Genomic DNA, 14,874 nt, shown 5'->3' with positions numbered 1-14,874 from the left:
TCTAATACTTATTTAGCAGATTTGCAATCTATTCTAAGTAAGAATTTTTAATTTAAAATATCACTCTGAAATTTTAATAATTGCTTAATGCTGAGTACTACAGACTCCGTCCTTATCTAAATATAGACCGAAAGTCAGCCTCACTCCCGAGGGTTAGGATCAAGGGCTGGTCAAGCTAGCTCTCGCGTTCTCCCTCTACAGGTCTCGAAAGCAAGCGGACGAGGGCCCTGAATTTGGGGCCAAAAAGAGACATCGGAATAATTGCATGTGTAATATGTCTTTTCCATTTATGATTCATAAACCATAATTTTTTTATTAGTTAGTTTAATTACTCAGGGCTTGATTGCTTATTAAATAATTGCATGTGTAATATGTTTTTTTGATTTATGATTCATAAACCATACTTTTTTTTAAGTTAATTTAATATTTTCTTAATCCTTATTAAATAATTGCATATGTGATTTTTTTTTTTTTTTGTATTATATTATTGCAATTTTGATGTGTAAGTTTTACCTAGATTTATTTTTTGGCTTAATAAGGACCCAATATATTAAAGGGTCAATGTCTCTACTGTTTTTATTTCATTTCCTATTCGCAATTTATTACTTCTCTAATATATTTACCTCTTTAATTTTTTCAAGTTTGACCTAATTGTTTTTGTGTAATTTTCAGGCTTAGGTGTCCAATTGATGCTTGATAGATAAAGGTTATAGGTGAAATGTCTTAGTTGGAAATATGCATATTGTCCCAGCCCTAGAGACAAGAATAGAGTAGGTTGCAAGTTTTGCAAAAAACGTGTACAATGCTAGCATTCATAGATTGAAAAAGCTTTTGGCCAGTATAGTAGCGGATGTGTCATCATGTACTCAAGTCCTTGCAGAGGTCGGGAAAGAGATGCTAGAGAACATACAAGGGGTCCAAAAGAAGATGAAGATGAAGGGATATGAAGATGTGAGGACAAATGTAAACATCCATGCACACCTGAATGTGATGAAGATGAAGAGGAAGAAACCTCCATAAGTACACCTGTTACCATTGGGCATAATAGACCTCGATCAAGAGGGCCTCTTGATACATTCTTCCTACATCTCGATCCCGATGTGGGGGTTCGCGAAAGGGAACCAGTACAAACTACTTTAGATAGTACTCTAAAGAAGTAAGAGAGAGAAAGGGTGAATCATTATGTAGCTAGATGGTACTTTCAAGCCAGTCTACCATTTAATAGTGCCACTTTAATAGCTTCATTGCTATGTTTGAGGCAATGGGGCAGTTTGGCCCAAGATATAGGCCTCTTACACTTTATGAGCTCAAAAGGCCTTTGTTGAGGAAAAAGGTAGAATTAACACACGACTACCTAAAGACCCACAAAGATGCTTGGGGCAGATGTGGGGTGACTATCATGACAGATATGTGGACTGATAGGAGGTCTAGGAGTATCATGAACTTATTAGTTAATTGCCCCCATGAAAACCATCTTTTTGAAGTTCATTGATGCATCCAATAAGATTCATAATGCATCCTTCATATATGGCGTTGTGAATCAGCGAATTGAAGAGGTAGGGGCGGCAAGTGTTGTGCAAGTTGTCACAGATAGGGCTAAGGCCAATATGGCAGCTACTAGAATGTTGGAAACCTCGAAGCCGCACATTTTTTGAACGCCTTGCGAGGCTCACTGTATAGATCTCACGCTTGAAAAGATTGGTGAAATGAAATCGGTGCATGAGATACTAGAAAAAGCCAAAACCGTAACAATTTTCATTCATAGCCACACCCATGTTTTGACAATGATGAGGGAATTTACAGGTGGGAATGACTTAGTGAGGCCGGGGTCACCAGATTTGCCACCTCATTCTTGTCTTTAGATTCTTTGAATAAACAGAACGACAGGCTGCGAACCATGTTTGTATATGATGCATGGAAGGGGAGCAAGTGGTTTATGGAGGCCAAAGGAAAATAGGCCTTTGACATTATTATGTCAACCACGTCTTGGAGTGGGGTTCAGTTTTGCCTTCATGTTTTTGGGCGACTTGTGAAAGTGCTTCGCCTTGTTAATAGTGAAACGGAACCGGCAATGGGGCATATTCTAGCAGTGGAGGTTGCTAGAGAAGAAATTATGCATAACTTGATGCAAGATGACAAAAGATATGTCCCCATCTTGAGAATTGTTGATGGCAAGTGGGATCTACAGTTGGAGAGACCCCTACACTTAGCAGGGTATTTTCTCAACCATACTTATTTTTATACAGATCCTGAGATAGAGAGAAGGGATTCTATCAAGGTCCAATTCAACAAGTGCAATGTGAGGCTCCACCCTGACTCAGATGTCCACGACAAAGTGTCCATGGAACTTAGACTTATACCGTTATTCAATGCGGACACGTGGGACAAACATCGCAATCAGGCAAAGGACAAAGATATATCCATGGAAGTTGAAGGTGTGTTTGTCATTTCAATTTTCTAAATTCTAAAATTACATAGATGCATATATACTCTACTTATTTTTATTGTTAAATGTATTATAGCCTCTTGGTGGACCAACCATGGACAAACTGCCCCTAACTTGCAAAATATGGCGCAACAAATATTAAACTTGACTTGTACATCATTAGGCTGCACGCGCAACTTCAGCACCTTCGAGATGGTGAATATTCTATTTACCCTCAGCCTCATCTCCTATCAATTTACGAGAATAATTTTATCGATACTCTTTTTTAAAGTAACGATTTACAATATGGAAATGGTATATTGTGAAACAGGTACATACAAGAAGAGAAATAGACACAAGTAGAAGAGACTAAATGACCTTGTTTTCGTTCAGTACAATCAAAGGCTGAAGGAGCGCCATCTAGAACGGCTTCAAATTGAAGACCCCATACTTGTGAAGGATTTAGATCCAACAAGCGAGTGGTTGGTTGAGCCCGATGCCACGGATGAGCCTGTATTCGAGGGAGAGAGCTTGACATGGACCCAAGTGCAAGAGGCAGCTGGTTTGGCATCAAGCTTGATGAGAGCTACTAGATCCCAAACACATAGGAAGGGGAAGGAAGTGGCTCAAGAATAGGGAAATGAGAAGGGGAAGAAGGCACAGACGAGGAGGAGGACGACGATCTTGGAGGAAGAGGAGGAAGTAAACTCAGAGGAGACAAGGGAAGAAGGTTCCTATGTGGAGGAGGACGATAACTCTGATGATGATGACTTGGCATCATCATTAAATTCAGGTGGACTGCATGCCGGACGTCAACCTCGTGTTGCTAGTGATGATGAAACTCAAGCTCATAATTGAGTTTATCACATTTGTGGGGTGAAGGATACTTTTTGTAGTTTATGGCCTTTGTTGGTCAGATCTGAGTTTTTTTCTAATGACTTTTGAAACTTTTGTGACTTATGAGTAACTTGTGATTTACGAGATTCAAATGACATCTTGAGTTGATTTTATCTTTTAATGTTGCTTTCACGTTATAATTATTTCATTTACAGTCTAAAGTCATAAATGTTATGTTTGATCTGTGCTTCCGGCATCTTCACAATATATTATATACAAAACTTATTTATTAAATAAAAAACATACAATTCTATATACAATAAAGTGGGGGGAGGTGTGGGGGAACCAACTTTAAAAAATAAAAAATCAACGGCCACCGCTGGGTCTGGGCACCCGCCTAGGCGGCCCAGAGCCTTCACTGCCTAGGCAGCTGCCTACGCCTTCTTGAACATTGCTTTCAATCCTTAATTTGGACCAGACCTTTTTTATTTTGAATTTCTACAGTCTTTTGCGAGAGAAAAGAAAGTTCTAGTCAAAATAGACGATGTGTTTTGATTGGTTTTATCCTAAGTTGACTAGAAGTAGATGTGGGTCAAAGAATCAGGAGATAATATTCATAGATTCCTCTCTAGATCATGATTGCTAATTTATGGGATGGATGGCAAAAATTTGTTTCTCTCTTACATCACAGATTACCTAGGACTCATGGCTAAGATGAACTCTAATTTAGATTGCATTGACCGAATTGGAGGCGGCAAACCCCATCGTTCTCACCATATGAAATTCCTAGCCTCCCTCTCTCTCTCTCTCTCTCTCTCTCTCTCTCTCTCTCACACACACACATTCCAAAAAGGGGTGGCTCACCACCCTAGAGAGTTTGGTGTGGCATGCCATCCACAGGATTCATAAAGGGGCATGCCCAGCCCATTTTGAAAAAGGCAGGGGCCAATAGGGTGGCATGCCCTTAGAGTCTCGAAACTGCTCTAGAAAAACCCTAATTTGTTTTATGCTCTCAAACTCTAGTTCTGAAAAACGTATTGCCTAAAAGAGCTTCCTGACTCAAAGAATTCAGTAGGGCCAACAGGGTCAGAGCGCGTCATTGATCAGGTAATCGGATGTAGGCATACCAAGTCCCAAGGGGGGGACCTTAGGCAAAGTCATGTAAGTCTTCCTTATTGTTCCAAGTCTATTCTCAGTAATTATTGATCAAATTATTGCAATTTTCAGGAACATTATTTGTATCAGAATTCATTGTTAAAGATTGTATTCAGCCTTGAATTGAGCCATATTTATTGGGAGACCCTAGGTTATATTTAGGGTTGTACTTTCTTGTTTGTTTGCAGCAATGTTTTTTGGCACATGTAAGTGAAATTCAGATATATTAATAGAAAAAAGGAGAAAAATATCGTATTTTATCCTCTTGAATTCCTAAGAGCCACTTCTTTCACAGCAAAAAATTATCAAATCACAAATTCATAGAATATTAGATCGAAAAAGTTAGAAATACCATGTCTTCCATCTTGGTGGCAGATGCCAAAAACAAGCAAATTTGATCATCAATTTTGCTCACATATGATGGGTTTTATGTGCCAAATACCATCATATGTCCATGGGGCACTCAAAGATGAATAAATTCAGTCAATTTCCTCGAAGAAACTTGCTGAAAATCATGAGTTCTGAGAGCTTCAAATTAGCAAACAGCATTGATCGATAATGATAAGTCTATTTTTATTATGCATTAATGACCATATATTCATGTTTATCTTGTTCTCATGTGTCTTTTTTATCTCTCAGGATCACAACATACGAAAACTTCGGGTTTATCCAGTGTTCTGAAAAACAGATTCTTGGGGTGGTGTGGTTCATCTGCCTACCAATCCGGATACAGATACGGATGGTCTGCATGGGCAATCCGGATCACCTATTGGCGAGCCGCAAAAAGAAAAAGACAGAGAAAGCACTAGAGTGGCTGCCTGGCTAAAGGTCTGATTGATGGCAAATTTTGGAGGTTCAAACACTCCTACTGCAACTTTTTTTTTTTGGGTTCGTGAAAAAATTAAGAAACCATATAATCTTAGTGTATACATATATATATATGTGTGTGTGTGTGTGTGTGTGTGTGTGTATGCGTGTGTGTGTGTGTGTGCGTGTGTGTGTGTGTGCGTGTGTGTGTGTGTGTGTTTCATATTGCTTAGCTAGAGCGACGTGTTGCATAGAGGGTCTAGTTGAAGCCCAGATGTTGGAGGTTCGAACCTCCCACTGCAACCTTTTTCTTTTTATATTTGGTTAACGCAAAAAAGGAAAAGTAGAGGTTAAAATGAAAAAAGTTGGAAGTAGGCTAGGAGGGCTGACCATGCATTAATAATCATACGGTGTAAACAAATATCAAAAGAAAAAGTTGGAAGTAGGCTAGGAGGGCTGACCATACATTAATGGGCTATTCCATCTTTATGTTATGAGGTGTACACATTATATAGTGTAAAGAACTTCAATCTCCGATTCTGACTAGAAATCGGCACGGTTACCGGCAATTTCCAATCTATATCAGCAATTCCCCATCTGGATCGGCGAATTTTTGAACACTACGTTTATCCAAAGATTATAACTCCTCAAAGGATAGACACGAACCATGTTTATCCTTACCCAAAACTAGAACTCTGTCTGAAGAAAATTAAGACCTTACAAGGTTCCAGAACTCATGGGAAATGGTTGACTTTCATCCAAAATGTTTATCAACAACAATCACCTAACATATTGAATATTAAACTCAAAATCATCAAACCCGATCCTTCACAGTGATATAATGGCTCAAAGTGGTAACCGGCAGAGTTCAATTCAATTGCAAACCTTATTAGTGTCTGAATGACACGAAATTTGGACTAAAAGTTCTTCAAGCATTTCTGCACAAACCCGCTAAATCTCATCCCGAAAAGAGATCATTAAGGTACCCTTTTATTATCGTCAATCTAGGCAAATTTGTCGACCGCAGTCTAAGGAAATAACTGGCAAAGGTCTGAGTTTCATTCCATGGAACCCTTACTGATTTCCAAATTGAACACAATTTTAACTGTAGGTTCTTCATACATTTCTCTATCTATCAGTAAAATTTCAGATTGATCTGAGATCACTAGAATGCTCTTTTGAGTCCACCACAGTCTAGGATCTCACAGACTGCATTTTGATGCATCAATTTTGGCAAAGGTCCAAAGTCGATTTATCGAACCCACTTAACGACCACCAAATTGAAGAGAATTTTAACTAGAAGTTCTTCGAGACATTCACCTTTAGCCACAAAATTTTTGGATCAATTTGAGGTCATTAGGCCCTCCTTTTGAAGTTCACCACAGTTTGCAAATTAGAAGCTAGATGCAAACTTCAGTAAACTGGCATCAACTAATATTTTTTTTTGAGAGTTAACTGGCATCAACTAATATTAAATTTAGTGAACCCATCATCAGCCACAAAATCAAGCAAAACTTGAATTGGAGATTCCTGAGACATTCCTATGCATCATCATCATCATCACTGGAGCCTTATCCCGACCACATGTCGTTGGCTACACGAATCTTAGTTTGTGATTCCGCTCTATCAAGGGCCATACCTTCAGTCAGACCAACGTTTCAAAAAAAGCTAGGTGGCCGGCCTGGCGCCTAGCACCCACCCCCTAGGTGGGCGCCAAAAACCTCAAGTGCCCTAAGGTGAAAATTTTTAGAAATATGCATATATGTGCTGTCCAAACACACATAAATGCAGATATTTAAGTTAATTGCATACTTTTTGTATTTATATGTATTCCAATTAACCTTGACGCATATATACTTATGAATGTTGAAACACTCTAAAAACTTCAAATCATTGATAATCTCGTGAAAAAACATAAACAAGTCCATGGTGTATTCTCCAGTCTCCAATACAAGAAGATACAATATAAAACACAACATGAAATACAAAAGAAGATGTAGGAGATCTTCGTTTCTTCAACAGCAATGGTGTGGTTTAAACTCCTTAGCCTTAGAAAGTGTCCTTTCAAAAATATAACAAATTCGATTTCTTATGTATAGTTTTTCTTAGTGGAAATAATTTTACAAATTTATTCACCACGGCATTTTAGAATTGTGTACAAACTAGTAGAAAATCAAGGGAACAAATAATTGCTAACTTAACAACATTGATTCCCACTACTTTTGACAAATTATTAAAGGTCATTAAATTGATAACATAAACTATGGGAGAATCTATTGTATTTTATAAATTGATTGTACCTAGAAACAACTGAAACAGCAGGCTACAATAGCATGATGATGACGAACAAATGCACAAAACAAGAAATCAAGCATATATACTATAGATTTTTGGTGGACATGATGTTTATTAATTATTATAGGATATAAACTGATGGAAAAGTCCTTCATGACTAAGCGGATGAAAGAGCCCGCTGACTCACCAAAAGATGGACGTTGTAAAACATTCACAAGGTTTATACAGTATAGAAATGTTTTCAAAAAAATTACATTTTATATATAAAAAATTTTATTGTTCTTTCATGTTCATGTTCATGATCATCTTAACCTAAATCATGAATCCCTAAAATTTTAGATTAAAAATATTTTTCTAAGATGGTTTAAGAGGGAGCTCGCAAATGTATAGTATGAGTCGGTTGACTCATAGAACCACACCATAAACTAAAACCATAGCTGTTAGGATCGGAAGTGGGAACGGTATTGGGATCGAGATCAGGAGAGAGGGATCGTGTGATGCTAAAAGATCCATATGGTTGGGAACACCGTCCATATAATGCACATGTTAGGGATCGAGATCCCCAAATGTTAGGGATTGAGATTCCAACCTTTTCAGGATCTTGATCCCGACCTTTTGGAATCTGGATCCCAACTTTCTGTGGATCTTGCTACCAACCTTGAAGTGTATGATAATCTAGCATTATATATACTCTTCAAGTAGGGACTTCATTATTTATACCAAGCAATCAATGCAACTAAATTAAAAGTATAGATGTTTTACTCGTTGGCTATAAACAAAGCAAACCAGTAGTTTGCTTGTTGTCTTAGTCTTTAAGGTTGGCATTGAGATCCCTAACAGTAGGAATCGGGATCCCTAATAGTGGGGATCCAGATCCCAAAATTTTAAAATAGAGATCCCTGAGAGATTCATTCCCAAAGTGACAAAATCGAGATCCTAAAAGGGATCGCCCACCAAAGTAAGTAATCCCAATAACTATATTTAGAACTCTGTGGGAGTTATTTTAAAAACAAAAGATTAAAATTTTACAATACTTAACCGATACAAAATGACACAAAATGCCCTTAGGGTTTACAGTGGATCATTCCTTGTTGAAGTCGACGAGATGTCCAAGGATGATGTTTGTAGGTAAGAAGGACTATGTAGTCTCTTATGTGCGGTTGTAGGCCTGTGAGAGCAAGGGTCAAAGCCTCAACAACCTTCCACACAGCATGTACACATGACAACCGCATTGCTGAGAAATGACCCTGTAGCGGGACACATATAAATGTGCATAGAGAGAGCCACATTTGCACTGTGGTGACAAGTGCTAGACTTGCTCTAAAAAGGAAAAACTGTAATCCACATTCCAATATCATGGTTCCACTGTTTATTGTCTAACTTTGACAAGCCAATCATGAGTCCCTTCTTGGAGACTATAGGTCATGGGTCTTTATTTGGTTGGATGAAAAAACTGTAGTGGATCATGCTTCTTGAGAAAACAGTAGTGGATCATTGATACCAGTCCACTTCTAAATTATTTTATTTTGGCATTAGAAATGTTTTTATGATTTTTATAGATTTTTTCATAATTTAAAAATTTTATTTCTACTGTAAATTCGAAATACTAATTATTTCGACTTCCAATAGTTTTGGAAAGATATTCGGAAGTTTTGGATTGGTTATAATTCTAATTTAAATAGAAGTTGGACTTGGGTCAAATTATAAGAGGATAAAGTTTATAATAATCTTCTGAAAATCATGATGGTTGATTCGTGGAATAGATGGCTCATATTTATTCTCTCACACCCCACAGATTTCCAAAGTTCCTATTAGTCAAGATCTGCCACTGGATAGGCAATACCTAAGGAAGGAATTCTAATCCAAATAGAAGAAGGAATATTTTCTAGTTAAACACCATTGAGCCCCTTTCTCTCATCACACATATTTCTCTCTCCATGCACCAAATCTTTCTCTCTTTCATTAAAAAATTCCTTTTCTCTCGCCCCCTTCTAAAAAAGGTCACGCCACCCAAATTTTGATAAGACAAGGGTGGCACATTGAAACCCTAATTAGGGTTTTGCAATTTGGAGAAGAAAAAAGGGTATGCCCAACTATAGGAGGATTCAATGCCTTCAAGCCAGCCCTAATTTGTTCCTAAGGGTTTCTACAGACCCTAGTTAGGCTTCCATGCTCTCCAAAACCCTGGAGTAAGAGATACTGCCTATGAAAGCTTCCCATCTCTGAAACTCCTGCAATGTCAAAAGGGACAAAAAATGTGTCATCAGTCAGGGAATCAAGTATGGAGTGCATTAAGACCTGTGAGGGTAATACCAGGCAACATCTGGTAAGTCTTCCCAGTAGATTTAATTATTCTTCAATCATATTTTATGTTTTTTTGCGAATTTCCAGAACATATGTTGTACTCAAAACTATAGTGGAAGATTGTTTATAGCTCCCGGGTGGTTTTTATTTGCTTTCGTAATAAACGTAAAGATTCTAGGTTGTACCTAGGGCATTAATTTTGATTTACAACATAATATAGTGGCCCATGTAAGTAGAATTCCAGTATATTGAATAAAATAAAATAAAATATTTTTTGTATTTAATAAGTTGAGTTCCATATAGCCACTCCTTTCAAAGTCACCATATCGTTTTTCACTACTTCTCATCCAGGTTCTTTTAAGACTTCCCCTTACCCTTTTAGAGTCTTCTACTTGAACCAAAACACCCCTCCTAACCAATATTGTTCTTGGTCTACACTGCACAAGACCATACTACCTAAGTCTACTTTCCCTCATCTTATTGCCTATTGGAGCTAACCCTAAATTCACTCAAATTTATTCATTCTAAATTCTACCATTATTTATCTTGCCACTCATCTATCTCAAGATTCTCAACAGCCCCATCTCAGTATGCTTATACTTTGGATATGTTGTTACTTAGCCACCCAATATTCCATCCCACAAAGTATGGCTGGTTTTACAGCCCTCCTACAAAACTGCCCCTTCAGTTTCATTGGTATGTAACAATCACATAGGACTCCAAAAGTATATCTCCACTTCTTTCACCCAGCTTTAATTCTATGAGTAATATCTTCCTCAATTTCTCCTTTCATCGATTATCGATCCAAGATATCAAAAATAATCTCTTTGAGGTACTTCTTGGCCATCAATCTTAACCAATGCTTTGTTTCTACTCTTATTATTACAAAATTTGCATTCCATATAATCTATCTAGTCCGGCTAATTTCTAAAACCTTTATATTCTAAAGCATCCTTACTTTGCATAGACGTCATCATAGGTCTTATCAAACAAAACTATGCCATCCGCAAACAACATACATCACGAGACATCCTTTAGATGCCTAGTTAACTCATTTATAACCAAAGCAAAAAGATATTGGTTCAATGTTGATCCCTGATGTAGGCCTACTGCCACTAAAAACCTACTTGTCTCACCACTGGTTGTCCTCGTGTTAGTTAGCGCGCTTCTTCTACTTGTCCACCAAATTTAAAATAAAAATGAGGTCGTTAAGGCCTTCTTTTAGCCAATTCAATTCCTCATCGCAGAATAATGGTTCATAAACAGCAATTCAACCCGGTGAATTTGAAAACAACAGCAAATGAATTCCAAATGTCCTGAAACTTGAACAGTAGATTATTGAAGACATAAAAATGCATCAACCCAAGTTTCAGATCAAATGGAGTTGATTTGAATGCATTTTTTAAAGGGGAAATATTGGGCAAACCCCTTGAAATGCTCACAGTTTCACAGTAGCCCCTCCCTCTTTTTTACTATCAAGCAGCATTAAAAGTTTTTATAATCTATCATCTCACCCCTACATAAACGTCCCTCCCCCGTTGTTTTTTTTTTTTTTCCTAATTATCTACCATAAACAAGTACCTAAATCATATTCAACTCCTCTATCTCTTCCCTCTTCTATTTCTTGTTCCCCATGACCCAATAACCAAACCCTTCTCTAGTCCTCTCTACTCTCTCGTCTTCCCATCCCTCCCATGCCCACCTTTTGCAAACCCATCTCTCTCTCGTCTTCCCATCCCTCCCATGCCCACCTTTTGCAAACCCATCTCTCTCTCTCTGCAGAAAAAAGATTCAATCTTTGGGCAAAGAGAAAAGGGGACAAAATATTAGCTTGTGGCCACACTAGAAAGACACATCTGCCATTACCACTTTGGCCATGAGCACAGAAGGCTCAGTGTTGTATTCTGCTTTAGGTGATCTGTGAATTTTGGTTAGGAAGAGAGAGATAAAAGAGTGCTCAACACATAAGCATGGCTGGTGGCTTAAGGAGCCATAATTCCTTAAAGAGAAACTGCAAGCTAGAGAGTATGAGAGATAATAGACTTGAGAGGGAATGAGTGACTGCAACCTAGAGAGAGAAAGAGAGATTGTAACCTTGTATTGATTAATTCCTTGGAGATAGACTGAAACATAGAGAAAGAGCACGTGCAATTTAATTCCTTAGAGAGAGACTGCAACATAGAAAGAGAGAGAGTGCAATTTAATTTCTTAGAGAGAGACTGCAACATAGAGAAAGTGTATGCAATTTAATTTTTTAGAGACTGCAACTTAGAGAGAGATTGTAATTTTGTTGAGAAAAACGTTCAACATTGTTATTTTGTAAAGGGCGACCTCTGAAAGCCCTAACCTTCAGCAAATCCCATTGAATTCTACACCTCTCATTTCTGCAAATCCCATCGAATTCTACACCTCTCTTGCTTTCTCCAAATTCCCCAAATCTTCTCTCTTCAGTGACTTTTATGTCTACAGTTTCCTTTGCCTCCTCCAACCTATGCGCCCATAATTCCCAACTAGAACCTCCCGGACCACCAGTTTTACCACACATGGAACCAGATGAACCCCAAAAGGACCCTGAAACGTCCATATCAAATCAACAACCAAAACAACAAGAAAAATAGAGCAAACAATGCCACCTTACTCTCAAAACTGCCAGAACCCTAGACATTCTCTCTCGATATTACCCAGTAGATTTTAGCAGAAAAAGGAGAAGAAAAAGAATCTTGGAGTGTATCAATAATTTCAGTGTTTTGGAGAAACTCAAGCTTTCTTCCACCCGAACGCAATTCCCTGGTCGGCTGTCTGTCCTCTTGCTGACTACAAGCAGACACACTCCCTCTATATATATACAGTACATTTTACCTTTTACCCTCTCTCGCTCCATACAATAGAGAGAGAGAGAGAGCTCAAGGTGGGCTTGGGCTAGAAGTTGGAGAGGTAGTGAAGGGAATAGCAAGAGAGAGACAGAGAAAGAGCTCATCAAGAGAAGGGGCAGGAAGAGTGAGAGACGGATAGAAAGGGGTCAGGTTCTTGGTTATGAGATATGAGAAATAAAAGATGAGAGAGAAAGGACTTGAATATACGTAGAGAATATTTTTTAGGGTAGATAATGAGGAGAATAATATAAAAGCAGGGGAGAGTCGTGAAGAGGAGAAAAAAGGCAGATTCCTAAAAATTTTAATGCCACTTGTTAGTAAAATAAAGGGAGGGAAATTGATAATACATTTAATGGGTTCATATGATATTTTCCCTTTTTAAAACTGGCCCATGGTAGTTTATAACTGCCGTGAATTTGAACACACCCTCTTAACAGTGTTCAAACCTTAGCCTTGAGGCATTAAATAAGCACTGCACCACTTCTCTGATCAAAACAAACTCGTTTGGTAGGGTTTCTGAGATTGATGGTGGTGCTAGACAATACAGCCGTTAGTAAACCACAGTGAACTCTTTGTAATCTATTTCAAGTCTTTGACTCAAAACCACCCAAACAGAGTTCACCAAATGGCCTTCCAATATACCATAGGAAAGTTTAAAATATTTAAATGTTGCATAATAAAGAGGCAGTAAACAGACTTCACCAAACAACCCATTAGCATGGGAATGTTAGATGAACCACTACGGTGGTCTGGAACTTCAGATGTTCCAGATCAGGGATGTCAGGCAAAGAGAACACCCCAGTTCAAGGGCCATCTTTTCAACCTTAAAAAGTTTAACTCTCTACCTCCAAGGCCACAAGTGCCCCAACTAACCAAGCCCTTTCTACTGCAAATAAAGACCACTTTTAATCATAATAATGCTGTGAAAGAAAACCAGCCTAATGTTATTCAACATGGAACAGAAAACATTACCATCGATCAGCCATTAGCATAGTTTAAGTTGGTAACCAGAAAGTTCTACTAAAGCCATATTGAACTTCCATATTTCATATTTTAAAAGTCCTACATCTAGGGGCATGTTGTCACTGATAGTTCTGCGATATGCAACACAAAATTCAGATCTGACATGAATAATAAGGCAGAGAATATTTGTTGCGGTCTCCATAAAATGTTGAAAAGCCCATCCTTTTTTTAGCACTTGGAGAATGATATACTCACAGCTGTATACTGAACCAAATTCATCAAATGGTGCATTACTGCTTCAGCTTCCTCCTTGGATTGTTTTTGAGGCATAAGTTCTGATCCCAATCTGAAGAGTATAAGCAGTAATTAGAAATGGAAGTTACTATAATGATATTTGCTTATATAAAGCAATTAACTCCAGCTAAAATTAACAGGGGAGACAAATTTTCGTAGTTACTTTTCAAAATATCGGTCCAAGTTGTGCCACTGAGGATCTCTACATCGATTGCCAAATCGGACTACTTCTCCAGAAAATATATTTAATTCATCTCTGTAACAATCAGCATAAATTAAAACTGAAAGGAACAACCACAATACTTATGACTGTCTTTACTCTGACAGAGTATCAGCACTGCAATCATCAGTTTGGTCTGCGCACCTTTTGTCAGAAGCAGCAATTTGTAGGAGTTCATCCACATCTCGAGACACTAAACATTGCACACCTTCAGAAGGAAGAATTTCTTCCTTCAAAATCCTTATATTTTCCTTTGAAAGGGATTGCATAAGATTTGCACCCTTGACTATAGTGTTGGCAACCTCAAATGATAGAATAGCTATTTTATTTCCTTTCGATGTCACTCCAGAGACAAATCCACTGCTCAGATTCAAATTTGTCATGCTACTTCCAAGAGTGTCCAAAACCTCCACTGCTTTTCCAAACCCGACAGTCCCAGCTCTTCCCAAAAGGGAGCCCACTTCTGACACCTGAAACAAGCTAGAGAGGACTGAGAACCCACAAGGCAAGACCATTATACAAAACATAAAAACTTAACAAACAATATCCAGTTTTACAGAAAATCATCAATGGAACAGATACATTAATTAACAAACTAAGTGAAAAACTTTAGAAACATCTGAATCAAAGATAAACATTAATAGAAGTTACAAATGGCAAGCATTAATAACTTAATATGTAAACAATATCGGTAAATGAAT

At 37.9% G+C, this 14,874-nt stretch overlaps 1 protein-coding gene across 7 annotated transcripts in view; it reads right to left on the bottom strand.

The window, feature by feature from the left end:
• The window catches only part of LOC18449026 (Ikzf5 (DUF668)), a 43,090-nt gene that overhangs the window by 20,115 nt on the left and 8,101 nt on the right, over positions 1–14,874 (bottom strand). For all 7 annotated transcript variants that reach the window (XR_967151.3, XR_016044146.1, XR_016044147.1 and 4 more), the window contains 3 exons: positions 14,318–14,643; positions 14,117–14,209; positions 13,915–14,005 (listed from right to left, as the gene is read on the bottom strand). Coding sequence is in view for 3 of the 7 variants with exons in the window: in XM_088851569.1 (XP_088707695.1) it covers positions 13,915–14,005; positions 14,117–14,209; positions 14,318–14,643 (510 nt within the window). In the remaining 4 variants the exon portion in view is untranslated. The remainder of the gene's footprint in view (positions 1–13,914; positions 14,006–14,116; positions 14,210–14,317; positions 14,644–14,874) is intronic.

The sequence above is a fragment of the Amborella trichopoda genome, chromosome 11 (genome assembly GCF_054954075.1).
Source record: "Amborella trichopoda isolate Santa Cruz 75 chromosome 11, AtrichopodaSantaCruz75HAP2 v2.0, whole genome shotgun sequence".
NCBI classification, from domain to species: Eukaryota; Viridiplantae; Streptophyta; class Magnoliopsida; order Amborellales; family Amborellaceae; genus Amborella; species Amborella trichopoda.
Note: the sequence above shows the minus strand (reverse complement) of the source record. Positions and strands in the feature narration are given on the sequence as shown.